At 42.3% G+C, this 27,436-nt stretch overlaps 1 protein-coding gene across 5 annotated transcripts in view; it reads left to right on the forward strand.

Annotated features, from left to right (window-relative positions):
- LOC126546183 (oxysterol-binding protein-related protein 6-like) overlaps window positions 1–27,436 on the forward strand; it is a 157,768-nt gene that overhangs the window by 95,113 nt on the left and 35,219 nt on the right. For 4 of the 5 annotated variants that reach the window (XM_055061551.2, XM_050194324.3, XM_050194325.3 and 1 more), the window contains exons 7-18: window positions 4,053–4,187; window positions 6,582–6,676; window positions 7,354–7,602; window positions 11,285–11,468; window positions 11,552–11,691; window positions 11,782–11,898; window positions 12,533–12,892; window positions 15,562–15,636; window positions 17,698–17,835; window positions 24,694–24,757; window positions 25,470–25,548; window positions 25,611–25,752. In XM_055061551.2, the coding sequence (XP_054917526.1) occupies window positions 4,053–4,187; window positions 6,582–6,676; window positions 7,354–7,602; window positions 11,285–11,468; window positions 11,552–11,691; window positions 11,782–11,898; window positions 12,533–12,892; window positions 15,562–15,636; window positions 17,698–17,835; window positions 24,694–24,757; window positions 25,470–25,548; window positions 25,611–25,752 (1,778 nt within the window). The remainder of the gene's footprint in view (window positions 1–4,052; window positions 4,188–6,581; window positions 6,677–7,353; window positions 7,603–11,284; window positions 11,469–11,551; window positions 11,692–11,781; window positions 11,899–12,532; window positions 12,893–15,561; window positions 15,637–17,697; window positions 17,836–24,693; window positions 24,758–25,469; window positions 25,549–25,610; window positions 25,753–27,436) is intronic. The other variant, XM_055061553.2, reaches the window with a different exon arrangement.

The raw sequence follows: 27,436 nt of genomic DNA on the forward strand, positions 1-27,436 counted from the left end.
TGGCGTGGGCTGAATCAGGTGCCATGGTTCTTTTGAAATGGCAGTTGTGTTATTATTGATAGCAAAAAATGTTAAGTCACGGTCCTTAGCATTCATGAGCTGCTCAATAGGTGTAGAAACTTCATAGGCTCTGTACAGTAGTGGGAGAGGGTGTATGGAAGAATGTTTGTTGCAAAATGTGCTCTTTCTATTTGAACACTCCTGGTGTATAGTGTCCCTATGATATGCATCAAAAGTATATAGTTTTTTGACAGGCCTTCTTGCAGACCCCATCCTAAAAAGTAAGTTTAGACGAAACTAACATAAAGCATTGATGCAGGTTCTACAGTTCCATGCTAACTGTGTACAAAACTCCAGCCTAGTAAAGCCAGAGCCTTATGTGGAAGTATTTACACTTGTCTAGTAACAGTGTGACTTACCATATGTCACTGGGAATTTTGCCTGTACTCATTTTTTAGGTATCTAGAAGATACTAAAATTAATAAAATGCCTATAAACTCTGTATGTTAGGTAAGCTTAGACAAAATGGACGAGACACTGTTCTGCAATTGCATTATACTCTTGAAAAATGGGCAAGAGTTTGGCTTCACTGCACAACCCTGCATGCAGCTGCACCTGTCTTTAAAGGTGAGACTAGAAAATGCTGTATTAGAAAGTTTGTTTTTGTCAAGGCAGGCGCAGGGTTCTTAAACAGTTCGCAGTTGGTTTGCCTTTTCTACAGACATGTCAATGCACTGTAATGAATTTAAGGTGAAGGTTCATAATTTAAACAAAGGGAATTGGTGACTTCAATACGGATTTCTAGAAAGAGAATTGCAACCTCTCCTGAGACTCGTGTGATAAGAAAAAGGTCCTGTCCCCCATTCTTTTAGTGCAATCCCACGCTGACAGCCACCAGGAGGCAGTGGTGTGTTGAGACACGTTGCTAGCATTTGAACTGTATACAGCTTCATTTGCCTTTTCGTTTCCCCTCTTTTACCTTAGCCTTATCTTTTGACATTAAACCATATCATTGGCATTTGGATAAATGGCATTGACCTTCAACACCATTGTATAGATGCTGTCGTTTTTGATCATGTTGCACTCTCAACTCTTGTTTCATTTATTGTTTTCTTAAAAGTAGCCAATGCGAGAAGCAGCTTTTTAAGATTGGTCTAGTTTCTGTCTCATTTGATATTTGGCCCATTGATGACAAAAAGTTCACAGTAAAAATTCGTAGCATAGGTCAGTGCTTCCCGTAGCTAGTTTGAAGCTTGATATTGTCTCAAAAAGGAAATCAGGCAAAATTTATGACTTAGTACATATGTTTTGTCTGATTAATGTGTTGGTACTTGTCCTTATATTCCATATAATATTTCATAATTTTTTTTCTCAATGTGTTCCTCTTTTTTGCTTTCTCAAGAACTCTAATAGCTTCTAACATTTTGGCACTCTTGAAATATGCTGCCATATTTTTTATGTGTGGACCTGAACTTAATTATTTTCAGTGTCTTTCTAGTTACTCTGATTGGTTCTTCTTGACAAGAAGGATATTGATAAAAGCTATCTGTAAATATTTTTAAACAGTGCATATGAAATTAAAACTGAATACACAGAAGCAGTGTTAGTGTGGTAGAACCTTGTTCATTCGGAGTGCATAGGGAACAAGAATTTGGCTGAATGAAGTGGGGTTTGAATTAAACCATGTGCTATTCAAGGGCATGATGCACTATCTGAACTAGTGGCAGTTGCCTATTCATCTATGGCATGTGTGCTGTAAGCTTCCAATTGTCGTAAGCTCCTGCCTGATTTTGTAAACTGCTAACACTGCTGGTGTGGCATAGACTCGCAACCTTGTGGTGATTGATGTGTGTTTGGGGAATGTGAAATGTGTGAACGCATACTATTGCACCAGAAGAATCCTGTGCGATGTTGACATGTGAAAGGTGTAGCTGCATCGGTTTTCTTGGGCGATGTGTCTTCATAAGATTTTTTGTTATGAATTCTGTGTTTTCTTCTTCTTTTAGTTACTAGGAAGTTTCAGATTTTGCATACCCAAAGTTTGGGGACACAAACTGCCAGGTTTACAACAGAGTGCTGAAAATATACAACAAAAAGCAAAAGCTGTACAATAAAACGCAAGCAGGGTGTGGCACTTTGGGTGCGCAAATGTCCCTTTGGGTACCCAAAGCCGTTTGGGTGTGCAAAATGTAAAACTCCCTACTAAGTCACCCTACAAAGTCCTACTACTAATCCCTACCAAGTCATACTTTTGGAGACAAAAAAGTATGTTGAGAGGTTTTTATGACCATAATTTGACCATAAAGACTTAGATCTTTTTCCTTAGTGCTCAATACACTTTACGGGTGGGCTCAGATGGCAAGAGATGGAGTGGGAGTCAGCATAAGGGCCTGTACTTGTCCCTAGCTTTTTGTGAGCTTCAAGGGATACTAAAGGTTACTATGAAGTCAAGTTAAAGTGATAAAGCAATGCCCTAGAACGTCTGAGGCGTCAACATAATTGCGAACAGAACTTTAGTAACCGAGAAATTGAGGTAAAATGCATGACACGATTTGAGACCCCCCAGCGACATTCCGGTACTGGTCCGATGACGGAGGCACTCCTAATCATAATTTATGTCACTAGTACTCAACTACTCGTATTAAAAAGATCATTTCATTAGATTATAAGACGGAAGAAAATGCTACTTGTCTACTTCTGTCCGATTCTAAGAAAAAATAACATTTTGACGTTACCGTTTAGTAGTATGGGTGATCGAAAGGTTTCGTTTTCGCTCAACTCTGTGCCGCGCGCGTTTCGGAGTTTCAGTTGTTTCGTTATCGCGTCGTGCTGCGCTGCTTCTGCTGGCTCACGAAACTTGCATTTGGAACAAGCAGCGAGAATGCCACGTCCATGTGATGTCGTGGGATGCGCGAACGGTCCGCGGAACTTGGTCAAGGGCAGTTGCAGCGGCGAATCCAACGTTACTTCTCACTGTGTGCCAACGAGTGAACCTCTCCGTTCGAAGTGGTTAAGCGCCGTTCCTCTGCCACAGCGCGTTGGCAAAGAGCCGAAAAATCGCATAGTGTGCTCGCAGCACTTTCGTCCAGAGGATTACGAGTTCAACGCCGACTTACTGAAGTCGTGTGGAGTGCCTTTCCAAGCAATGCTTTCCCGTATAGCGCTGGTCCGTCGGTCTTGCCTGCATTCCCCGAAGCGCAAGAACTGCAGGTCGAAGACGGGGCGGGGCGGTGAGTGCGGCATTTGGTTTTCACGAAGGAAAAGCTACAAATGTGCGAATATGTGCAGCCATGACATACAGATGCCGTTGTAGTAGTACGCAACGACGCCGGCAGCGCGAGCCCTCAGCAGCAGGTCACGTTCATCAGTGCTTAAATCGCTGAAGTCGAGCCCAGCATCGTGAGCCAATGTGTCGTTGTCAGGGTCGTCCATTGCAACGGGCGACAAAGTTGGGGTCATAAAATGAAGAACCAGCTTATCGTCGCGCGTTTTCCCTTCCGCTAGCCACCATAGTTCCGCTTTCGCGCTGCTGTCAGCTCAGTCATGGCTCTGTTTCTGGCCGTGTGTTTGCGTTTTGCGCAGAAAAGCCGTAGCGCCGTCTGAGGGCGCCGTTTTACTCACCGACGGCGCAACGTCACTATGAGACCATGACGTCACCACTCCTCGATCAGAGGGCGGGCGATTTGAACTGCGCTTGAGGTACGCGGACGCTTGAGAACGCATTTTCTCTTAAAATAAGTATCTTCTTCGCCGGAAACAAGCGTTTCGAGGTTTCTGTGATGGTATTTCAACAGTCCACGTTGACTTAATATTAACCATTAGTGTCCCTTTCACGCACACACAGAGAGAGAGAGAGAGAGACAGACAGAGGCAAGTTCAGCTTGTTTAGTGGATTGTGGTGCTTTTGGTAAGGGTGAGCCAAGCTTGGCTTGCCCTTGTATGTTTTAAGGATGATCCAAATAGGGGACGATCAGTTACTCTGATGCATGTAATCACTTTTGTCTGAGCCTTCAAAAGAATTTAAAAATTTTTTTTTCTCATTCTTTTTACAGGATTCGACCTCAGCAGTATGACCTCAGCTATGTTGCTTGAAAATTCTCGTCTACTTCGTAGCCCGTTAAACCAGCAGCAGAGTCGTGTGGCTGCTTGGATCCTGGACTCGTCAGCTATTGACCATGGGAACAAAGGTGCTCCTTTTTCCTTTAAGAGCATGGTTTAGTTTACAAAAGCAGCCATGGCACAAAGTTTGGATGGCTCATATGGGTGGCCTAGCAGATATATTACATGATTTGTTGTGTTGTGCTGGAATTATCATCTATTACTATGTCAGCTTCATGAGAGTTCTAAGCTGGGCTAGTTGGTTTTCATTCAGCATGGCAAAAAGTGCATACCACAGATCATCAGACAAAATATATCCAAACCTTTTATAAAGCACATCCTTCTCTGGCCAGAAATGGTGATATTTAGTGTTTTCTCCCCCCTCAAAAGGGCCTTCACCAGGCCAGATTGAAAATTTTCGTTATACACTGGAAGTTATAAGGTGCCATCTAGGGAGCATTTTACTAAAATAATTTTGCGAATTGGTTCTTTATTAACGAAGATGAAATATCATGTTGCCATGCCGCCAAAAGATGAGCCTTGCAGCCAACAGACACACACTTCCGCTTAGCCTTGACTAGCATCCACAAGCGACATTTCTTCCTGGATTTCTCCCATACTGAAGCCAAGGAACCGCATCATGTTCACGTCGTAAGCCCAACCTAATTTTTTTCTTCTCTTCCTATGCTGCGTAGCACTAGGAGTGGCGTTCTTCCAGTGGTGACACTGCGCGTTCCACATTGTATGGTCCACTGAAATTGTTGGTTTAGGCATTTGTGCATGTGACCTTGATTCTCTGGCTGGAAGAGAGGCTTCCTCGCGAAAAAGGGTGCACAGGCTTTTGTTTGAAATTTCAGCGGTTTTCATGCAGTGCATCTGCAGACAGAATTGTCAGTACTTGAACACATAATGTAACCACGCAAACAACAACGGACAAAGAAGGAAACACACGGGACAAGCCTTCTTCGTCCGTTGTCGTTCGCGCGGTTACATTATGCATTCAAGCATCTACCACCAACTAGCCCGCCTTTCTCAGTTACATAGGATTGTCAGCTCAATAGCTATGCATCGTGCTTGTCTATTTGCAATGCCTAAGCCTGTAAGGACCTCTCACTAAGTTTGAGAATTGCACATGTACAATTATGGTGTATAGGTAACATGATGATGATTCTGTCAGCAAAGTATTGCAGCAATGTACGCCATAAGAACAACTGAAAATCAAAATAAAAGCCCACATGCTCTTCTTCATGAAGGAGCCACTCCGGCTGTGAGCAAGGTGATGTCACATACATGGCACTTCCATGTCACATGCATGCCACCTGCAGCACACAAATGGCCAGCAGCTGGAGGAACAACTCGAGAATGCCTGTGAAAAGCAGAGTGCACAGAACTGCAAGAAGGACAGCAAAATAAAGGAGGCAGGGGTCATGACAGACGAGATTAAGGTGGTCTCTCTGCTCCAATATGAGGAAGGCTGGAGAGAAATGTTGCACTTGGGCACTAGTTGAGCCAATCGGAGTGAGCCTCCGCGGGGAGTGGGTAGCTCACCTCCTCGCACCACTGCATTACAACATTTCTTTGCTTCTATCTCGCCTTTTACCTTTTAAGTAAAAAAAGGTGCTTGAGGAAAAGTACCCCCTGTGTGGCCCTTTACAATTCCTAGTGTATAACCAATATTTCCAATGGGGCCTGGTGAGAGGCACATTCAGTTGTAGAAACACCTTGAATTTGATCATTTTGATGCTGGGGACAAGATAAGCAGTAGATAATGAAGCCAGAGAAAGCATAGGGGAAATTAATTGTTGTGTTTAATTGAAATGTAATTTTCTATATTTAATTGTGTAAGCTAAGGGGAAATGAAAGTTGATGAAAAGATAACTTGCTGCAGGTGGGAGCCGAACCCACATCCTCCGTATTATGCATGCGGTGCTTTGTCAATTAAGCTACTGCGGCATCACCTTTCTCGGATATTTGTGCAGTATGTGTACAAAATTAGCCTGGGAGAGTTAGCCAGATTCGCTCATGGCTGAAGTGGCAGATGTGGGACATCCTTCTCTTTAACTGCAGCAGTCACATACTGTGTGACGGCTGTGTCTTTTAAAGTTGTGCAAATAAAATAGCACAGTTAAAAAGGCATGAATAGAAGCATATTTAACAGTTCAGCGTTGTTGCGTTTATGTCAAAAGTAAATTATCATCTTTGTCCAGCTATCTTCTATTGGTTGACCAAGTTGTCGTGCATGTGTCTATTCTTGTTTCTGTAAGCTTGTGAAGTGATTTGCTTCTTGCATACATGTTATTGCTAGAGCTTGTGAATATGTTAGCTATTCGCCATATGAGCATATTCCCATTTGTCTTTCCCAATCCCAAGCAATCAAATGCTTAATGGGGCAGTATTATGTTGAGACCCCAGGCAGGTTGAAGATGTCCGTGCTGCACTTTTGATGCAGTAAATCTTATTTTGTCTGTGTCTTGCCATTCTAGATGCTTCAATGCTCCAAGAGAAGCTGTTCCATTTGTCCAATCTACTGCAGCTGATTGAAAACAGTCCAAGCACAATGTCTTCAAATTACCTTGAGGTGTGTTTTTGCTTTAATGCCAAGGGAAGTGAAAGTAGTATATGTAGCAGTAATTGCTGCTATAAATTTTTGAAGATATGAAATGCATAATCCTGCTTGGTCACTTACTTTATGACTACAGTATGGAATGGATCTAGTCTCAGCATGGTAGTGATCATGTAGTAACAGTATCTCAAACCTAAATGCTTATGTGTCATTATCAAACGGTGTTCATGTGTTTTTTTTTTATCCACGTATAGCCAACCAAGTTGTTCACCTCTAGTAGTGCTTTCACTATTAAAAGTTCAGCCATCCCTGTGCACTCAGTGGTGAAGTGGAAGGAATGGAGTCGACCACGACTTCAGTTTATTTAGTTAGCTGCAAAGGCATGTGTTGTTACATATAGTATACTTCATGAAATTGTACATGCACTAAAAAGTTAAAAGTACAAACATATATTTTCTTAAAAACGGGATACTAGGGCAGCGATTATTGTGTACCGCATCAGATTTGCAGCAGTCCGACTCTGAAGCTTGGCATACGGCCAGGAACAACTAAGACCGGTATTCCTCGGGTTTTCCAGTGGCTTGCTGCCTAAAGAAAAAAAAAATAATAATAAAGAGAGAGATGAGAGAGAACCTAAACAGAAAATGAGAGAGAAATTATTCAGATGCACCTTTGTCTTCCTGTATTCCCAGATCCCCGAGATGGAGCATGTCGTCGGAGGTCAGAAGAAAGATCGCAAGCGGTTCCACCTGAAGCGCATTCGAAGAGGCAAAAAGGACTCTGAGCCAGGTGTGGCAAGCAAAGGGGGCAGCAGTGGGAGCAGCAGCAGCGGGAAGCCACCGCTCAATGTGGAAATAACAGTGTCACAGGATGCAGCCGGCGCCAATGATATTTTTGCCAGCATGGACAACCTGACGGAAGCTAATCGCTCTGAAAAGTCGGTAAGAAACAGTGTGAATACTTCACAGCAACTCCGCAGCAATCCATAATTATAATGTGACCATGCTTCTGAATGTTAACTTTATTTGCAAAAATGTTTTGGGGAGAAGTAGGCACTAATATGTCTTAAGTTAAAGGGACATTAGCGAAAAAAGTAAGTTGAGCTATGTTTCTAGATGCCTTTCTAAAATACAAAGAAAAAGCCACTCTTACTGTGAGAGGAGGCTTGATAAGATGGCTGATGATGCCATCTTGAAGTTCCCCCACAAACTAGACACAACGTCATAGAAATTTGATGGCATCTGCTTGGGCCTGGTTAAATTTTTATCAGTAGAGATGGTCTGCATTGTATTTTCAAGGAGCCAAAGATTGAACTTCGCAAATTTCGAAAGCTTCTGTGGTGCCACTACAACCCAAATATGAAAAAAAAAAAATACCTTGTAAACCGTGACATAAACCAGTGCTGAGGTTCTGGCACCAGCTTTTAAAAATGGACCTTTGGCTTTCATTTTCTTTTTTATTAATCAACCTCTTACCACAAGATTAATGGAAATACAGTTTTGAAAATATACTTCGTAATACTTTAAACTCTAAACTTACTCTAAACTAATTTGGCGTTTCTCTTCAGTATCGCGTTAGAGAGGCAGGCAATGAGTAAAGGCATGTTGCTTATTGTATAAGTGATGGTAAGCAAGGGCCGATTGCTGGTGGCTTCAAGGGACAGATAGAGGGTGACGCACATAACAGTGTGTGTATGTCTTGGCTATAGTTGTACTTTCCTTTTTCCCCTTTGATATTATTTTCATTGATATTTAAGTTTGGCTGGAGCATTCTAAAGCTATTGTTAGAGCTGACATGTCACATTAGTAAAGGTAGTTGCGTAAGCTAGTGCTGATCTTACAATTTGCAGTGGCTTTCTTATGTACGAAAAATCACCTGATGTTCTTGGTGTTTACTTTTCTTTCAATTAAAGAATGTCTTTCAGTGCATTAATGTAGATATGCTAGAAATCAGTGATCATTAGTGAAAAAGAAAATGCAAATCAGGCAATAAATAAAAGGAGTTGAAGAAATGAATTTAATTTAGAGCCTGTGCACTTTCCTAATGCATGTTAATCTGCATGCCTACAAACAATTTCAATGTGGATGCATATGTAGTTACTGCTCGTAGGATATGTGTTGAAGGCCAAGGGAGGCAACACCTTTTTCTCATGAAATAACTTGTTCTATTTGATGTGCACGTTTGTGTAACTTCTTATTTCTTGGAACACAAACTTCTTTACATTACAATAGGCTGATTGCATGAATGTCGATGGTGCATGTAATGTACTAGTATGGCGTATGTTCACTGATACAGTATAATCTCTTTGAGGGGAAGCGTGTCACTTTCTCAGTTTTTTGTGGCACCTGATGGGACTCCTTTTGGCCCTTTTCAGAAGCAACAGTGCAAATACTGTCATTTGAGTGCATGTGGCTTTTGCAAACACATGTACATAAACATAAAGGGAGACGCGGACGATAGTGTATAGCTAATTTGCCTTTGCTTCTAGATCTGTAAACAATTTAAGAGGAGGTAGAAGTCGTACAAAAAAGGATGTTCTTTCCAAATCATAAATACTGGCTATGGTTAAAACAAAAGATTGCCTCATTCTAAGACATTAGTTAGATTTAATCCTGAAATCGTTTTGGAAAAGGTGCTGGAGGGTTGGGGGAGGATCAAACATCTGCACTGTTCATGCAGCAGCCTTTGAGGCAGCAGAGTTGTATGCTGAGCATTGTTTTTTCAATCGCATTAATTCCCACAAATTAATTTACACGTCATTGTGATTATGTAGGTGGAAAAAGGCAGTTTGGTACTTTTGTTCTTTCATGGATGGTGGCTACATTGGTAGCATTGCACTGCAGCAATTGAGAGGAAATAATGTCGAACCTGGGTGCATTGAGCCTGGTTAAGTTCTATTATATATCTGATATAGAACAGTTTATGCATATAGTGAAGCTTCAGTGAGAATACATTGCGTGTAAAAGGTATAGTTTCACGGAGTGAAAATTTTATACACACGCTCTGTGAGTTGGCTTTTTTGTGTGGAACAGGCCTCTATTGCACCTGTCATGAAAGAAAAAGAAGTTTTTTTCCTTCAACTACGGTGTGTGCCACGTGCAATTTCCCACGTCCTCGCCATGCATCAAGCCGTACTGCGCCAAGAACCCCTTTAGGAAAAGGATGCAATGTGTATTGCTCAACCAGTTGGTCAGTATGCATGTTGGCCCATGCATACCGACCAGTGGACACGCGAGTTCATGATGCTGGAAAATTTGTGCAACAGCTAATCAGTGTTTCTTCTTGTAAAGTAAGTTCATTGAGAAAATAAAAAAAAAACACTCGGATGTCACTTGGGTTTTAGCACTAGTGAAATATCATAAAGCACTATATCAAGATATACAACATATCATATTTGCAGCACGGTGCTTCTTTACGAGTTTGTATTTGGGGTCTGAAAATGTTAGGAGTACGCACACTTCAGTTCAACCGATCTGCCGAATTTATTTTAATGGTGGATGTCTTTTATTCTTCGTTTTTCAGTTAAACTGGTTAGTTAGACACGTGCATATTGTAGCTAAAAAAGAAATTGTAATCATAGAGTGGTGGTGAATACCATATTTACTTGCATAATGATCGCACTCGCATAATGATTGGACCCCTGAATTTTGTTGTCAAAATTCAATTTTTTCTTTCCCGTGTAATGATCGCACCCCGAACTTGCCGCAGTGATATGTCGTGTGCCAAGTCTAGCTAATGATGATCGCGCTTACCTTCTGTCGAATGCTGTCGAATGCTACGCGAACGACTCTTCAAGACATACCAAGCGGTCTGCATGCACCAAACATTCCTATCATCACTTTCCGCACTTCCATGAGAAAAAAAAAAGCTACATCCAAACTTGCCTTGGCTTTATTATTTGTAGGCTTTGTAATGGTTGTGGTGAACAACAACAAAAAGGCACCTTTCAATTCTTCTCGTCTGCACTTGTGGACATGCAACAAATCATGAGTGGCAACGAGAGTAGCCACGTTTACACTGATACGTTAGAAGTGTACCCTATTCATATGCCGACGCTTGTAACACAGCTAAGATATTTGCCCACCCTTAGCGGAAACGTGCCGTATTAGGATAGCAGTGAAGACAAATGCCGCAGTTTCCACAGCATGCCCGCCATGTGTTTCTATGTCACTGGCAGCTAAGCACGCCTATTTCTGTTTCTGTCCCCGCAAAGTGGACATAGCTATGTTATTGCCGTAAACTTGCCAATATTAACGGTATTATTCATTACTGATACGGAAGAAACTGTACTCATGAGATGTACTCCTGAGAAGAAAAAAATCGTGTTCGGAGAGTTCGGCTAGCTCCGCCAGCTGCCATTTTTGTTTTGGTGTCCCGCGCTGTTGCAGCGGCAGCCACTTGTTTGTTGACCTGTTGTCATCCCGCAGCAAATGCGGGATGAAAATATTTTTTTCTTTTTTCGGGAAATTTAACCTGTGTAATGATCGCACCCCTGAATTTTCGTCAATTTTTTTGGCAAAAAAGTGCGATCATTATGCGAGTAAATATGGTAAGGGATGTGTAGGACCCTGTGCCACTGCTGTGTGTGTGAGAATGAATTGAACAAACATATTTTTGTTGTAGGACGGGCCTGCAATGCTTTCAATTCGGGACATGGGCTACCTGAGTTGCTCACACCCTTCACTGGCATCAGATGGGACACTGGTTGGCCCTGTGCCCGACAGTACTGCTCTGGCTGCATACTGTTCGTATGACACTACAGGTGTCTTCAAGCACATGGAGCAGTTTCTCTCTCTGGCAAAGGAAGGTGTGTACAAGGACCCCTTGCATGACATACAGGGCCACTGGGCTATACAATTGACAACATTGCGGGTTTCATTTTTTGCGTAGTGCATTCAGGCCTGCGAGCTATGCTACGCAGCTTACAAACCGAGCGGGAGCGCCTCAAGCAGCACTTGGAGTCGGAGAGCACTGCCAGCTGTGGCAGCAATGTTGCATTGATTGCAAACCTTAAGAACGCACTGACGCAGGTGAACACAGTTGCTTTCTTCCTTTCTTTGTTTTTTTCTGCACATGCCTTTTCCGCACATGCCTACATGTCATGTAACATTTTGTTCCAGGCGGTTCAGCAGAACTATGACCTTCGAGCCTGCCTTAAGAAGATCCATGAAGACACTGATCCATCAGCTTTCCCAGCACCTGATGGATCTGCTGCAGAAAGTTTTGATGAGCCAACGGTGAGCTTTGTTCACTTGTCAAGTGACATAACATTAATGCAGCACATGCTATTTATCGCCTACTTCTTGCCAAATTCTATGCACTGCTTTTGTCAGAAACTTAGAGCTTGCTTACTGTGTCATCTAAGTCATTGCCAAACTGTGTAATGAGTAGTATTGTTGCATCCTGAGTATGCTGTAACTCTGGAAAGCATTAACTCGTACTTGCCCTCTTGAGCTACGGAACATTGGGGATGCCTTTGAAAACAGCGTGGAGTTAAAAAGGGAGGCAAATGTATGTTTTTTGTCATTCAGGTTATGTTTATATTGCTTTTTCACTTTTGCAGTAACTTTATTTTGGCTGTGGTAAGAGATGCAAGATGGTCCACGCTAAAATAAGCTGAAGGCTGGATCATGCTTTTGATAGAATTTCACTTATCAATGTGAAAAAAAAAAAAAAGACAGGTCTAAGTGCTGTACTTTTCCTTGCTGTACAAAGTGTGGAAAGTGTAATATAGGCCTAGGAATCATGTGCAAAAGAGCGTCTTGTCATGACCAGCCATGTGCTTCGGTGTGAACGTCCAGCTATTCCATTGAGCAGAACCGTTGGCAGAAAAACTTGACATTAACTGACCTTGCCCATGTCTCACCTCAGCTTGTGCATCAACCTGTGCAGCAGTCGGTGTCACACGAGAGCTCGTCTGCACTGTCAACATCGGAGTTCTTTGATGCAGCTGAAAAGTTGTCACTGAGCAGCTCTTCCTCAGAGGAAGAAGAAGAGGAAGGCAGCTTTTGCAGTGAGGTGTCTGACGATGGCACTGAATATGCACCTGGTGTTGAGGGCAATCTCAGAGACCGCCTGCCGCTGTCTCAAGGGCGCCGTTCAAAGCTGCCAGCTCCCAAACCTGATGCAGGTGATACAAGCTTGTGGAACTTATTGTGTAAAAACATTGGCAAGGATTTGTCTAAAGTGAGCATGCCAGTGACCATCAACGAGCCTCTCAACATGTTACAAGTAAGGCTTTTCTTGAAAAATTTCATTATAAATCAATTTGCTCATGAACTCTGAGCATAAATTGAAATGCAAGCAGGGAAAAGTAGACTAGAATAACTTGAATTCTTTGCATCTGGTCACTAGACACATTGTAGCCCCATAGCGCTCCATCTCCAAGAATAATTTATGCCAGTATCACACATGTTGCAAATGCAAAGACACATTTTAGTCTGATGTGAACTGTTTGCACTTCAATTTGTGCCACTAGTCTAGTCATGTACTGTATTTGTTGAGTTGCTTACACCTCTGTAAGGTGGTGAGGCTATCAGGTTGTAAATAAAATTTTTATCAATACTCATAGAACATAACGCCCTTTAACAGGTTATTTGTGGTGGTTGTAATGTGCATGGGCACTGATTTTCCATTATACATTTAATTAATCCATTGCAGTTGTAGTTACATTTCTGCACTGCATTTTCCCGCAGTGCAAGGAAATGCAGCCATGTAGTTTGCCGCACATTTAGTATGCATATTTCTCAAAACTGGTGCTAGGCACAAGATTTGTAGAAGTGAGCATGCCCTAATTGATAATGGCTGGCTTCAATTTCTATATAATGGACCCCCTTGTGGTGATTATAAGGTTAATTAGTTACTTTTAATGAACTCCAACCGTTTGTATTTGCCCCATTGATCCTGACGTCTGCTGCAGCTAGATAATGTGTTGCAGAAGAAATTGTCCCTTAATCTCTGCTGTAATATGTTTAGTGATCAGTTGCAGTCTTCCCTAAAGTAGCTGGTGCAAAACACTGCAGGTCTTTGTGTCAACTGGCTAGTGCTGTTCAAAGCGTTTCATCTGAGGCACACAGAAATGGCTGGCTTAATTCATCATTGTTCATGGCATGTGGCTCAGGAGAGTTCATGTAATGTCTGTGAAGTGTGCATGTAGTGCTTGAAGTGTGTTGCACATTCCTTTTAACTGAGTGCCAAGATGCAGGCTGTGTAATCTGCTTAATATGTATTTATTGGCCTGATACGTGTGGCAGCTTTCTTGGTGCAAAGTAGGCTTTCAGTCCATGTTTTCTTTTTACTTTTTGAGGCTTCCGTACCACAAGCCATGGATAACAGTCTGTTAGTACTGACAGTGCTGATATTTTAACAAAGCAATCATTCTGATGGGCATTGCAACACTCTTGTTAGCTGTGTAACTAAATATAAGAAATAATCGTTTACCTATTGCATTGAAGCAGTTGATCGTTTATAACCATTAGTCCCTACTGAGTGCTCCATGAACTGCTTCTGAATTTTCAGAAATTATTCTACTTACTGGTGTGGTATGTTTAATTTTCTCTCATATGATGTGCAAAGTGGAAATGGAGCAGACAGAATACATGATAGCTTTGGTGTTGCAGCTTTTCCTGCTGATTTATGCTTGCTCAATTTCAATAATTTTGACTTCAATGCACTGCACTGCAGACACCTTTTGAATGGTTCCAGGACAAGTGCTTGTAAACACTGGTCAATAGATTACAATGAATCTGCATCATTGGCATTGAGCATGCAGTGAGGGCATACTCTTGAACATGGAAGTTGCGCTATTTTTCTGCTCACTTTGTTTTATGCAACAAATGAGCCATAATCCATAAACTTGTTTTGTGCAAGTATAACAGTAGCACCAGAGTGCACTCTTAGGGGACATTATGTGTATAGTTATAATGAATTGCTTACGATCAAGCCCAAAGATAATCAAACTACAGCAGCAATGCAAAGAAAGAAAGTGGGTAGTTTCATATATAGATGGCCATAATGCTTTGATGATATATTAGCATGGAATTTTGAAAGGGATATATTTGTTTTTTGAAATAGTCAGGTCCAACATAAGTGGGATTACTATTGTTATGGTCAATTATTACATCGCATGCTAGGCATAACGTTAAGAGACAAAAAGAGTTTGGATTAGAGAGCAAGCTGGTATAGCCAATATTCTGATTGACATGAAGAGAAAAAAATGGAGCTGGGCAGGTCATGTAATGCGCAAGTTAGATAAACGGTGGACGATTAGGGTTACAGAATAAGGGCCAAGAGAAGGGAAGCATAATCGAGGACGGCAGAAGACTAGGTGGGGCGATGAAATTAGGAAATTTTCAGGCGCTAGTTGGAATCGGTTGGCGCAGTACAGGGGTAATTGGAGATTGCAGGGAGAGGCCTTCGTCCTGCAGTGGACATAAAATATGCTGCTGCTGATGATGATGATTGCATCATTCACAGCATAAGCCGCTGTTAAAACTACTTATGTATGTCATGTGCTATCTTTATCACTTCTAGGTGCTGAAGCTGAAATTTCCTGCATAAACAACACACTGCTTTTTCCGTTGAATTTTGCCGTCATTGGGCATTCTTGTTTGTGGTGTCATTTTTGCAGAATTGCTGGATATGATGTCTGTGTCCTTGTATCATATGCAACAGTAAAAGTCCCCACCTTGTATTTTAATCTCCATCATTTCGCAACTAGCAAATTAGTTGGTGCATTCTGATCAGTGCTGTTAGAATGGCAAATAAGTATAACAGTGTAGTCAGTTGGAGCTTTTATACAATGGAAGAAAGCAGAAGAGCATGTCTTTTTCTATTTTTACATGCAGGCATGCTTGTTTATCGCAAAACACCTTACAGGTTTATTATTATTTTTTCTGTAGAGACTGTGTGAGGAGCTGGAATATAGTGACCTGTTAGATAAAGCGGCTGCAACTGAAGACCATTTTGATCGAATGGTGAGTATGTTATTGGGCTGCGTGACCAGGGAAACTTGGGCGAGTTAATCCATTAATAGTTTGTCCTGTCTGTTTGTCTAATATGGCTGCATGAAATTATGTAGGCTAATACTGCATGTGGCTCCCATTTTGGAAGAGTAAAGAAATTTTATCCTTTTAAATAGTGTTCTAGTAATGAGCACAAGTTACGTATTACTATTGCTTTTGTTGACTTACCTTTTGTTTCATCTAATTTAATCATGCTGGCTGAAGTGCTCAGTCTCGTGCTTCTCCTAAACTAGTGTTACACGATTTGGCCTTCTTTTCACAAACAATAATTGTGTAGAATTTTTTTCTTGCAGATTTTTATGTAGTATTTTCTTAAATGAAGCACTACCCTTCCTTCTCTTTTCGTTTCATCATGGCTGTGAAACTAAAGGAAGTGGAAGGTGCTAACTAGATTTGAATCAGGCAAAACGATATTGCTAAGCACAAACAAGCACTGTCATGTTTATATGGAAAAGCTTAGAACACTGAGACCAACATTTATAGTGTAATAAAATTTAATGCCCACTTGGTAAGTTTCATCACATTTCTTGTGGTGGAGGTTATAAGATTTAAAATTCAGAGTGTTTGGATGTGGCAAAATATGGCATCTACAGTATATAGGGTGATCATTTTTATGTGACTTGGAAAGCATATTTAGTGCCAGCGAACAAGGGCAGAAGGGAGACGACACCACAATGCACTGACTTCAGCAACTTGATTTTCAGGAAACACCCACCTATTTAACCCATGCACGCTAGCGCCACCTCATCCAAAAAATCATGAGGCGGCACCACTGTGCATGGGTTTAAATAGGTGGGTGTTTCCTGAAAATCAAGTTGTTGAAGTTAGCGCATTGTGGTGTCGTCTCCCTTCTGCCCTTGTTCGTTGGTGCTAAATACGCTTTCCAAGTCTTTTACCAAAACGCCCAACAAATGACAATGCTGAAATTCATTTTTAAGTTCTCAGAATTTTTAAAAATCACCTGTTGCAGATAACATAATTCTGGTCGTTGAGCTGGAAAATTCAGAGAGGCGGACATTACTTGCACAAGAAATTGAAACATGTATTCAACTTTCAACCAACTTTATAAAATGACTAATTAACTTCTTAATTATCTTACGGTGCATATTGCAGTTTACGAATTGTAGCCAGTGAGTTTGCAAAGTGTATTCACTTGGAGTGAATTTCCACAATTACATGTGACAATATCAGAATATAACATCAAAAATTGAAAAAAAAAATGCAAAAAGGGAGATATTGTGTTGGTAGGGTAAAGAAAAAAGGAAATAAAAAGAAAGAGAATGTGTGTTGGAGTAGGGGAAGGGTATGTTTCGGTAGAATAGGCAAGCTGGTTAGTTAATATTTCCCAGAATTATTAATGATCAGGGCATTAAATTATTTTCTGCAAGGCTATTCCAGTGGGTTATTGTGTCCAGCAAGAATGAGGGTTTAATTCATATGTCTGAGTGATAATGCATGCTATGGGACAACTGTGGTTTAAGTGGGAAGACATATTTAGGGGTGGATTTAACAAAGAATGCCTGTGGTGCGGATGGTCAAAAAACGAGTGAAGCAAGCAGAGACAAGAGGTGATCTGGCGGGAGGCAAGTGTTGGTAATTAAAGTGTAAGCTTTAGTGCGGCTAGCTGATTTCACGTGAGTACTGGTTATAAACCAAGCAGCACAGTTTTGTTCTGCTTCTGAGTCAGAGTTGAGATATGATTAAGAAGGGTGCAAGCTAGATGATGCATATTCTAGTGATGGACGTACAAATGTTAGATATGCTAGTTTTTCTTATTTCAAGTGATGCAGTTTTCAGTTTACAATTTAAATATGCAAAAGTACATGAAGCATTAGAGCAGATGGTGTCTATATGTGTTGTCCATAATAGTGTTGATGTCATGTGTATGCTCAGGTATTTGTAAGATAGAATGTTTGGTAGGAGCATAATTAATCACATAGGGGTGGTTTGTTGTGCTGTGATTGTGGTTGTATTTTAAACAAAAATACTTGCTTTCATTGACTGCTGGTTTAGGTGTGCATAGCTGCCTTTGCGGTCTCTGGCTACAGCTCATCCTATCATCGAGCTGGGTACAAACCTTTCAATCCACTGCTTGGAGAAACTTACGAATGCATTCGAGAGGACAAGGGTTTCCGGTTTATTGCAGAGCAGGTAATGATTTTTTTCTGTATGACCTTGCTGTTGCCTTACTGAATAGTAGTAGGAGAGCCTGATGTGTATATTTTTTTCCCAGAACTTATGTACGCTACACTTCCTTTAAAGGGACACTAAAGGCAAATATTAAGTCAAGCTTAAGTGATAGATTGGTGCTCAAGAACCTCTGACACGTCAATATTATCGCAAACAGAGCTGTAGTAATCGATAACTTGAGATAGATGCAAGACATGATTAGAGACCCCCAGGACATTCAAGTGCTAGCCCAATGATGAAGGCCCTCGTCATTAGTATTCTGTCACTAGTACTCTACCACTCCTAATAAAAACATTTTATTGCAGAATAAGGTGAAAGAAATTGCTACTTGTCCAGTTCAAATACGAGACCTTTAGAAAAAGAAACTCATTGGCGCTACCCTTGACGGCGACATGGGTGGCTGAAAGGTTTCGTTTTCTCCACTCCACACTGCCCGCGCTGTTGTGTTTTCGTAGTTTTCTTAACGTGTAGTCATGCGCTGGTTTTGCTGGCTTGCGAAACTCACACAAGCTGCAATTGATGTGATGTAGTGGAACTCTCAAATGGTACACGCCACTTGACCAAGAGCAGCTGCAGTGGGGAATCCAACGCTCTGTCTTTGCTCACTTTCTTTATGGCCACGTGTTTGCGTTTTGCGCAGAAAGCCGTGGCGCCGTCTGTCTGGTGCTGTTTTACTCACCGACAGCAGTAAGTGGTGATGGCGTATCGAATGTCACCACTCCCCGGTTAGGTGGCGGGAGATTTGAATTGTGATAAAGGTATTCGGACTCTTCACACAGAATTTTCTCGTAAAATTATTCTGTTCTTGGCATGAGACAAGTGCTGTGAAGTTTCTGGAATGGTATTTTAACAGTTCACGTCGACTTAGTATTTGCCTTAAGTGTTCCTTTAAGATGTACCTTGGATTTCTGTTTATCAGAGTTTGGGAACAAACAGAATCAAACTAAAGCTAAGGAATGAGAAGATTCAGGACATGGAACTTCTGGTTCCTTGTCCTTAGGTTAGTGCTGTTTGTTCCAAAATACACATTTGCACTAGTCCACCTATAGTTGGGTACAAATTTAGAAGACAGGGTGAGGCCCCACTCAGATGACCGAAGCGTGACAGCCGATTGCCTCTGCGACTAAAGAAATAGTCCCGCTCAAAAAATAGCACTTCTAAAACACATGATTTTTGGTATAAATAAGACTTTTGTATCTTTGATGACTGGTTTGGTAGAGCTCTCGTGATTGGAATGCTACAGCACATGCCGGATCGCACGAGAAAAATAACCCCGTGCCTTCTACAACGCTGCACATCGTCGTCTTTTTAGTTTCATTGCAAGGGACAAAAGTAGAAAGAGCAACTCTGCATGGCTTTTGCACTGCTTTACATGTGCACGGAACATCAACTACTCATTTTTCGAGCTTAAAATGGATTTAATCCAATTGAGCTCATGTGGGCAAATGTCAAAAATGGCATTGCTGCACACAACAGAGGCTTCAAGCTGTCCACAGTCGAAGATGTCTTGAGGGAAAAAATCAAGAACATAACGGCAGAATACTGGAGGAAGAACATTCACTACATGTTGGACCTGGAGGCAAAGTTCAGACTTGACACATCTGGGAGTGACCACATCCAACCCATCGTCATCGAACTGGGTGAAGATGACAGTGAAGAAAGTGACTCCGACTGCGAGCTGTCCAGCATTGAGCCACTCGACGAAGCATAATGACTTCTTATTAACAAAAGAACGGCCCTTATTAGGGCTAACAAAATTTTGCCGGTGGGTTTGCAGAAGCCAGCCATCCATCCCGTGACCTCTAAAATAAATAAGCAGTTAATTTGATGCATATTCCTTTTAATGAAAGCTCAATTCTGAAAAAGCAACAAATTGTGCTCAATTTACACAACTGGCATGGAAACATGCTTAAATGCTGGCAAATCACATGCAAACACAATTGTTAACCCTGAATAACTATGTGGGGCCCAATAGGCTAATTAGGGCAGCCACAGTTAGCAGCCTGCACGCCAAAGCACATTCATGTGGTTGCGCTGTTTATTTTGATTATCTGGCTCAGGTAAGTAATGCGAATAAGAGATCAATTATAAAACATCATTAGCTTAGTGAGGCCGCCCAAATGCTCATTTGGGCAGCCATTGCCGAGTTGATGGGCACCTAAAGGCCAATAAATGCTGCCAAGCAATAACAGAAATGCACTTTCAGCTCAGTTTACTCCACAGCACAGTCATTGGTAATTTCATTATGCCACTTGGAACAAATAATAGCGATGCAAGCATAGTGGCATGCCCCTATTAGGTGGCCTGTTTTCAGGTAGTTGTGCTGCCACCGGTTTTTTTACAGCCTGTTGAGATTAATCATGCCAAAGTGAGAAGGCCTAAAATACTGTATCGAGCAGCCATCATATAGCTTGACGGGCCCCGTGGTGAAATAATAGTAGTTGGGGAACGCTTGAAAAGCACCTTTAGCAGTCTGCACTTCAAAGCGCAGTCACGTCGTAGCCCTTGTTGGTGAAATAGCAGTAGTCAACGCGAAGTTGACAGTCACTGTTAGCAGCTTGTATGCCAAAGCATATTCATGTGGTTGCATTGTTTATTTTGGTTAGCTAGCTCAGGCAAGTAATGAGAATAAGAGAACAATTATAAAACATTGTTCGCTTAGTGAGGCATAAAATACTCATTCGGGCAGCCACTGTGGAGCGCGATGGAACCCTTGGTGAAATAACAGTAGTAGGGGGCATGCTTGAAAGGCATTGTTAGCAGTCTGCATGCACTTCAAGTACAGTCGTGTTGTAGCCATTGTAGGTGAAACGGCAGTAGTCAACGCGAAATTGACAGCCACTGTTAGCAGCTTGCATGCCAATGCACATTCATGTGGCTCCTTGTTTATTTTGGTTGTCTGGCTTAAGCAAGTATTCGAACAAGAGAACAATGGCCCCTTGGTCAAATATCAGTAGTTCGGGGCACGCTTGAAAGGTACCGTTAGCATTCTGCACTTCAAATCACAGTCATGTCATAGCCATTGTCTAATTTGTTTGTCTGACTGGGCAAGAAAGGCGAATGCAAGCACAATTATTTATCCTGAATAACTCTGCTAGCTATTTTTGTACCAAAAAATGCTGAGTAAAGTTGAATGTGTCTTACTGAGGCACTTTGTTCACTGCACAAGCTGTAGGCTAAGCGACTGCAAGATTCAGACAATGAAATCGGTAAAGTAATAAATGGTGAAAGTTTCAAAAGCTCTTAGTGCACTGTTTTGCAAGGCTTCATTCACTGAAAAATGCCTTTGTAACGATGAAAGCTGAAAGCATCAGACAGTAAATGACACACCACTGCACTATGTTATTCGTGTTGAAAATTTGTGCCACTATATGTGATGGGCAACAAAATCTCTGTTTACTAAGACTGGAAGTGTGAAAAATGCAACAACATAGCAAGGTGCTGTTTCACAATATGGCACCCTTTCATGTGCACTTCTGGCGAGCTGCCGCATGCACTGATGCATAAAAATACGAACGGGGGTAACAGGCAAAGTTACTGTGCAACCCACGTGATGCGCTTAACAAAATGTACCTGTAAACTTTTCTGTTGTCGTAGGTGATAGAACTTCCTTTTGTGTAAGTTGGTTAATCACACTGTGGCAACAACGCAAGAAGCAAGGACAGAAAACACAATGAGGAGTCAGATTGAGAAGACAAGGTAGACAAGAGAGAAGGGCTTTAGATTATACAGACAAGCCCTGCTGTTCACAGGACCTGGTGCTTTGAATTAGACGAGTTACTGAAATTATGGAAAAAGACATAGCTGAAAGAAAACTTACAAAAACAAATGCTAATTTAAAATAGAAGAACAGAAATAAGGATAAACACAAACATGCATGGAAGCAGGCACATGTTCCCACACATGCGCACAAACTTGAAAACTAAGAAAATCTCAGATATGAAGAAATGGGGGAATTAAAAAATATACACAAACACAAGAAAACATGCACACACATTTACAAACAGACTTGGGTAGCGGTATTAGGAGTCAGTTCACAAGCTGCTGTGCCTACCTTGTCCTGATCTTTTTTTCTTTTTTTTTTGCACGGTTGCCTTAACACTGTCATAGGAATTTTCAGTAGTAGCATATCACAAGAATTGAAAAGGAGCACAGAGCTGTGTTGTAGGAAAGCATATCGAGCGCTGGCAGCAGACCTTATATGGTATTGTGTCATAGCAGGTGTTCTACAGCTGGCGCGTGCAGTGAGCAAAGAGTCCACACATCGACGCGAATTTATGCCAAGGTCCCTTGTAAATGCACCAGTTTAATGGTCATACTTTTATACGACTTGGTACTGGGGCTGACAATAAGGAAACAAACACTGTGTCCAAACATCTGACCATTACTAATTCAATGACGTTCGCTCAAGCATTGTGTGTTAGTCACTGATCGTTAGCACTAATGAACAGCAATGACGATGTTACACAACACTCGAACGACGCCGCTAGACGCTCGGCTGTCTTATAACACTGCTGGCCACGATCGTTTGCATTGAGCTGGCAGCAATGAACCTTTGCGTTGGAGGTTGCTTTTGCAATTTTTTTCTCTGTTGAGACACTCATAGGTTTGTTTCATTCACATACGTTTTTCTCATTTCGCCTGATAACGATTTTTCTCCGTCACTTCACTCCGTCTGACGAAAAACACGACACAGTACATGAACACACCCGCCGTACACAGTAGGTACAGCTGAACCTTGGTATATCGAACAGCGCAGTGATCGCGAAATAGTTTGATATAGCCAGAATTCAATACATAAAATCACGTAAAGATTGCGTAAGGAACTTGTGCAAATCAATGAATGAACCAATCGTGGTGCAGTAAATACTCACTTGAGGCTTCGCACAAAGTATTTTTTTTTTTTTGGCTGAAATTGCGCAGCAGTGTAGCCTGCTTCTTATTGGCAGTCACGTGCTTAACCATGGCATCCTCAACATAGTCTAAACGATCCACAAGCAATAGGCTGGTGCCTTCTGTTGCGCCGCAGCAGCGATGTAGAAGGGCCAAAGCAGCTACAGCCTCAGTTGAAGTTGGGAGCGTGGGGAAAAATCAGCGCTTGTGGGCTCAACCTCGGCAGCGTCTTCGTTTGGTCGCTACTTTCGCTCCGATCTCCATGTTCTGAGTGTCGAGCCCCCCTCTACACCTCACGACATCCTCGAACAACAAAGAGAGGATCGGAGGCAATATGGATGCCCGCACCCAAATTTAAACAGTCAACAGGCAAGGAGTCGGCGCCGACTTCGAACACACATGTACCCATACCTACTTACAATTAGCCACGTTCACTACAGATTACACACTGACGAATGCGCATGGTGCGGTGAGAACCCAACGTTACCACACATCTTGTGGATGTGCCAAAACAGACCGACACATATAAATTTCACACAACTAAAAACACAAGATTTTTACAGGCAGTGGGAGGCGCAGCTTATGGACGAGGATCAGGATAGCCAACTGGCTCTCCTAGACCACCTAGTAAGCCGCTCATGCCAGTAGAGCCCTCGTCTAGGGGCCCCAACCACGAGACCTCAAATTTTGTTTTGTTCTATAAAGTTTCTCTCTCCCTCTCTCTCTCCACGTCCATAAATCGAAGCATTTTTAAACACTGTCAATAACAAAGTATTAAGTGACGTCTGCCATGGAGGTCTATGAGTGAGTCCAGTGAATGTGTTGTGTCGTGCGTCTTTGTAGAAGCAAACCGCCATTCCTCACGAGGTGCGACAGGCGCAGAGCACAGCACCGAGGAGGCGTCAGTGGGGCAAATGCAATGCGTCACTGACGTCAAACTAGCCAAGCCGCCACTTGCGTACACCGCTACATTTAAATGGCGCCTTTGGCGCAATCGATGTGTGTAGCTATAGTGCACAGAAATTGGGAACGCCCATCGCGCCACCGCTATCTTCGAGGATGTTGCGGGAAAGCTCGCCGCCTGTCGACAGAGCACACGTTGTCTGGGATGGTGGAGTTCGATATATTCATTTTACATCCGACCCTGTTCGAAATAAAAAATATAGAATGCATGCGATATTGCAGGTGATACAGAAAGTATTTGATACTTGCAATAATTTGATATATCCATGTTTGATATATCGAGGCTGGACTGTACCAGACTTTGGCAAACTGTCCTTGTCGTAACTTCACTTTGGAGCAAAACAAAACACCATGGAACAAACACACAGGATGTTTGTTTGTGGCGGTGTGTCACCGCGGGATCGTGTTTTCAGACGAAGTGTAGCACAGTGTCAGCAATGCTCTCTGTAATCTTTCTTCGCCAGATGAAGGTTCAGAATAAATGCATGCAGCACAAATGGTGCATCATAAGCTCGCTCGCAATAACACTTCCGGCATGATAGGCCACCACAAACAGTTTGGGAATTTACCCTGACGAGGGGCAGATGCACACGATTGATGCGACCTGGCCCAGTTTAAAGCGCGGGCAGCCATCTTCTCCACCGGTGGGGTCACTGGCTGTCCGGCTCATGACGTCAGTCTAGAGTGCCCGCCCATTGGTGGAGGCTCGTGTGTTGAGGAGCCTTTGAGGAGAAAATGCCTATTTTTTCTAAAGTTGTACCCAACTATAGTTACGTTAAAGTCTTGTCAAAAGTTCATCATAACAGTGAAGCTGAATGAATGTCCTCAGACTGTTCAGCTTGCCATGGAATTTTGCTTGGCAGAGTTTGTCATGAAGGACGCCTGCTGCATGGGAAAAAAACATAATAAAGAAAAAAAAGGAGGAGGGCACAGTGCTAATATGCTATTAATTATTTATTTTAGGTGAACCACCATCCACCTGTTTCTGCCTGCTACGCAGAGTCTAAGAACTACAAGTTTTGGCAAGGTAAATGTTTCAGGCAGCCTTCATTTTTAGAGTGCAGTTCTTAGGCGCCTGTTCCTGCGTTGAGCGTTAGCGTCCCTCGGCTTAACCGAGGGAACCAGCACAGGGAAGGATGAAAGAGGGAATGCGGAGCACAGTGGGGGAATAAAGATGGCAACAGCGAAGAGATTGCGAGGAGGAAAAAAAGGAGGAGGAGAGTATGGTAAAAGGGTGAGGCGGAAAGTGGAGTTGAGACGTGGTCCACGGCGGTGACCAGGCTTGCGGTGAGCACATCCACAGATACCATATATGGAAAAAAAGAATTGGCATGGGCTTTGAGCCCACTGTGCATGTGCTACTTTGCCTGCTCTGCCGCCACTACACAATGCGCTCCGCGCGAGCCATGTGTTCTGTTCACACTTTCTTTCTCAACAATGAGCTATGCAACCGGTGGAAATGCTTAATCTGCTGCTGCTGCCAAATGAGCTAGCTGCCCGAGCAGAGGCCGAGTGCTGCCGCTGAAGTACCCTGTCATTCAGAATCACGTTCTTTGCCACAATATATTGCAAATTCAAAACACCTAAACAGCTGCACTCAAAATTCTCATTAGGCGGTATCGTAATCATTGGTGATTTTCTTTTTCTTTTTTTTCTCGCTTTTAGGATGTCATTTTGCTTGACTGTTAAGCCTTTCTTCAACTTACATCACGTTTCTTTCTCTTTTTTTTTCCTCACAGATGTTAGGATCAAAACCAAATTTTGGGGAAAGTCTATGGAGATCCTCCCAGTGGGCTCTGTTCACCTCGAGTTGTTGAGGTACAGTGTTGCTCACACTTCTTTGCTTCCTTTGCACTCATTTCTATTCTTCTGTGGTTTAGCTCTGGAAGTCACTACCAATGGAACAAGGTGACCACATGTGTGCACAACATCTTTAGTGGCCAGCGGTGGGTGGATCAGTATGGGGAAATGACAATCCGAGATCTGACCCATGATGTGACCTGCAAATTGACTTTCGTAAAGGTACAGTTTCTTGCTACGTTTTTTTATATATTGCATAACATATCGCAGTTAAGCATTAGCACTGGCACCATTAGCACAGGTGTTGTTTTAACATTCTTGCATAAATGTGCATTTCTGGCTTTTCCACTTATTTGTTTGTGCAGCACTTCCAACAGTAATTGACAATGCTTATATTTTATGTGTTTCTTTAGCAAATAATGCTGATGGAGAAAGAGCTTTAGTAATGGGGCTGATCACAACAGCTATGACTCAATGCAGCTAATCCAAATTTGGTTCAGCTTTCGTGGCAATTAAACAGCTTTTGTTGAACTCCTAACTTCATCGGGGTGGCTCACAGACATACATGCATACCAGAGTCAAAGTATTTTTGAACAAACGTTTTTGTTAAAAGATGGGGGAGCACCCAATTATTTGAGTGGGGCTACAACACGAGTCTATATGGTAAACACGAATACTATTACAATTATATGCAAGCATTACAAATGCTTGGTAATACAGTTGAACCTCAATATAATGGTCTTTCTTGCAATGAAAAACTTTGTTATGTTGCAAACTTTGTTGCATAAAATTTTAGTGTTGCATCAAAGTTTTAGAGCACAGCTCTTAGGCGGCCGTTCCTGAGCGTCGGCGTCGGCATAACCGAGCGAACGAGCAAGCGAGCACAGCGAAAGGTGAAAGCGAACGCGGAGTGGAGCGGGAGATGAAAGACGCGAGGAGGAAGGCGAGAGCAGGAGGGTGCAGCAGAACCATGAGGCGGAAAGTGGAGGAAGGTATGGCAGAATCGTGAGAAGGAAAGCGTAGTGCGGCGACAATGGCTACGAGAGTAGTGCGTGTCTTTGAAGTAGCGCGTCGTCTGGAAGGTCCGTTGATGGCGGTTTCTGTGAATCGCTCCCATGTGTTACTTACACGCTGGCTCTTGTGATCTCCAGATCAACAAAGCAGCCGGGCTGCAATTAGCTCCATGTGCAATGTGCTGCACGAGACAGATTGTCTGCGCCAGCCAATATATCATGAAATGAAACACGTATAGAGCTGCGCTCAAATTTTGTATTAGGGAGCATCGTAATGGTCTGTTAATTTTTTTTGTCTTTCAGTTACACAAATGATGTCACGTATTTCTAAAGCTTTCCTGTTTGATTACATTTTATGTATGTGTGTTCGTCAAGATATTACAAGCGGTCTTAAGAGACACGCCAAGTAAAATGAGGGTCGAGCGTAGTACAGTCACTGAAAACTATCCTGAGCTTCACGCAATGATGCAGCGACTTCACAAACTATAAACCTTTATTTTGCAAATTTTGCACAAAGAAACCCACTTCATGGCGGTGTCATAAAATATGTTATTTTTGCCTGATGTAGGCTCAAGAGAATCGGCGTTATGTGGCGCTCATAGGTTGATGTGGCTACCGATGCTTGTTCATGCTCTTGCACGGCATACCTGCACAAAATGTCAGTGGCATTCAGCACTTCTGTTGTTGTAGGCATGTTCGTTGATTGACTTCAGAATGGTTGAAAGCATACTCAGTGATGTCTCATACATGTCAGCAGTGATATATTTCTTCTTGCCATCTGCTACTTCTTTAATCATCCTGGCTTTAAGTTTCAGGGAAAGCACTTTTCTTTCTTGGGGTGCACCACTAATTTTTGCAGAAAAGTAGTACCAGTACCATGATTAAAAGAGATG

This window comes from Dermacentor andersoni, chromosome 1, assembly GCF_023375885.2.
Source record: "Dermacentor andersoni chromosome 1, qqDerAnde1_hic_scaffold, whole genome shotgun sequence".
NCBI classification, from domain to species: domain Eukaryota; kingdom Metazoa; phylum Arthropoda; class Arachnida; order Ixodida; family Ixodidae; genus Dermacentor; species Dermacentor andersoni.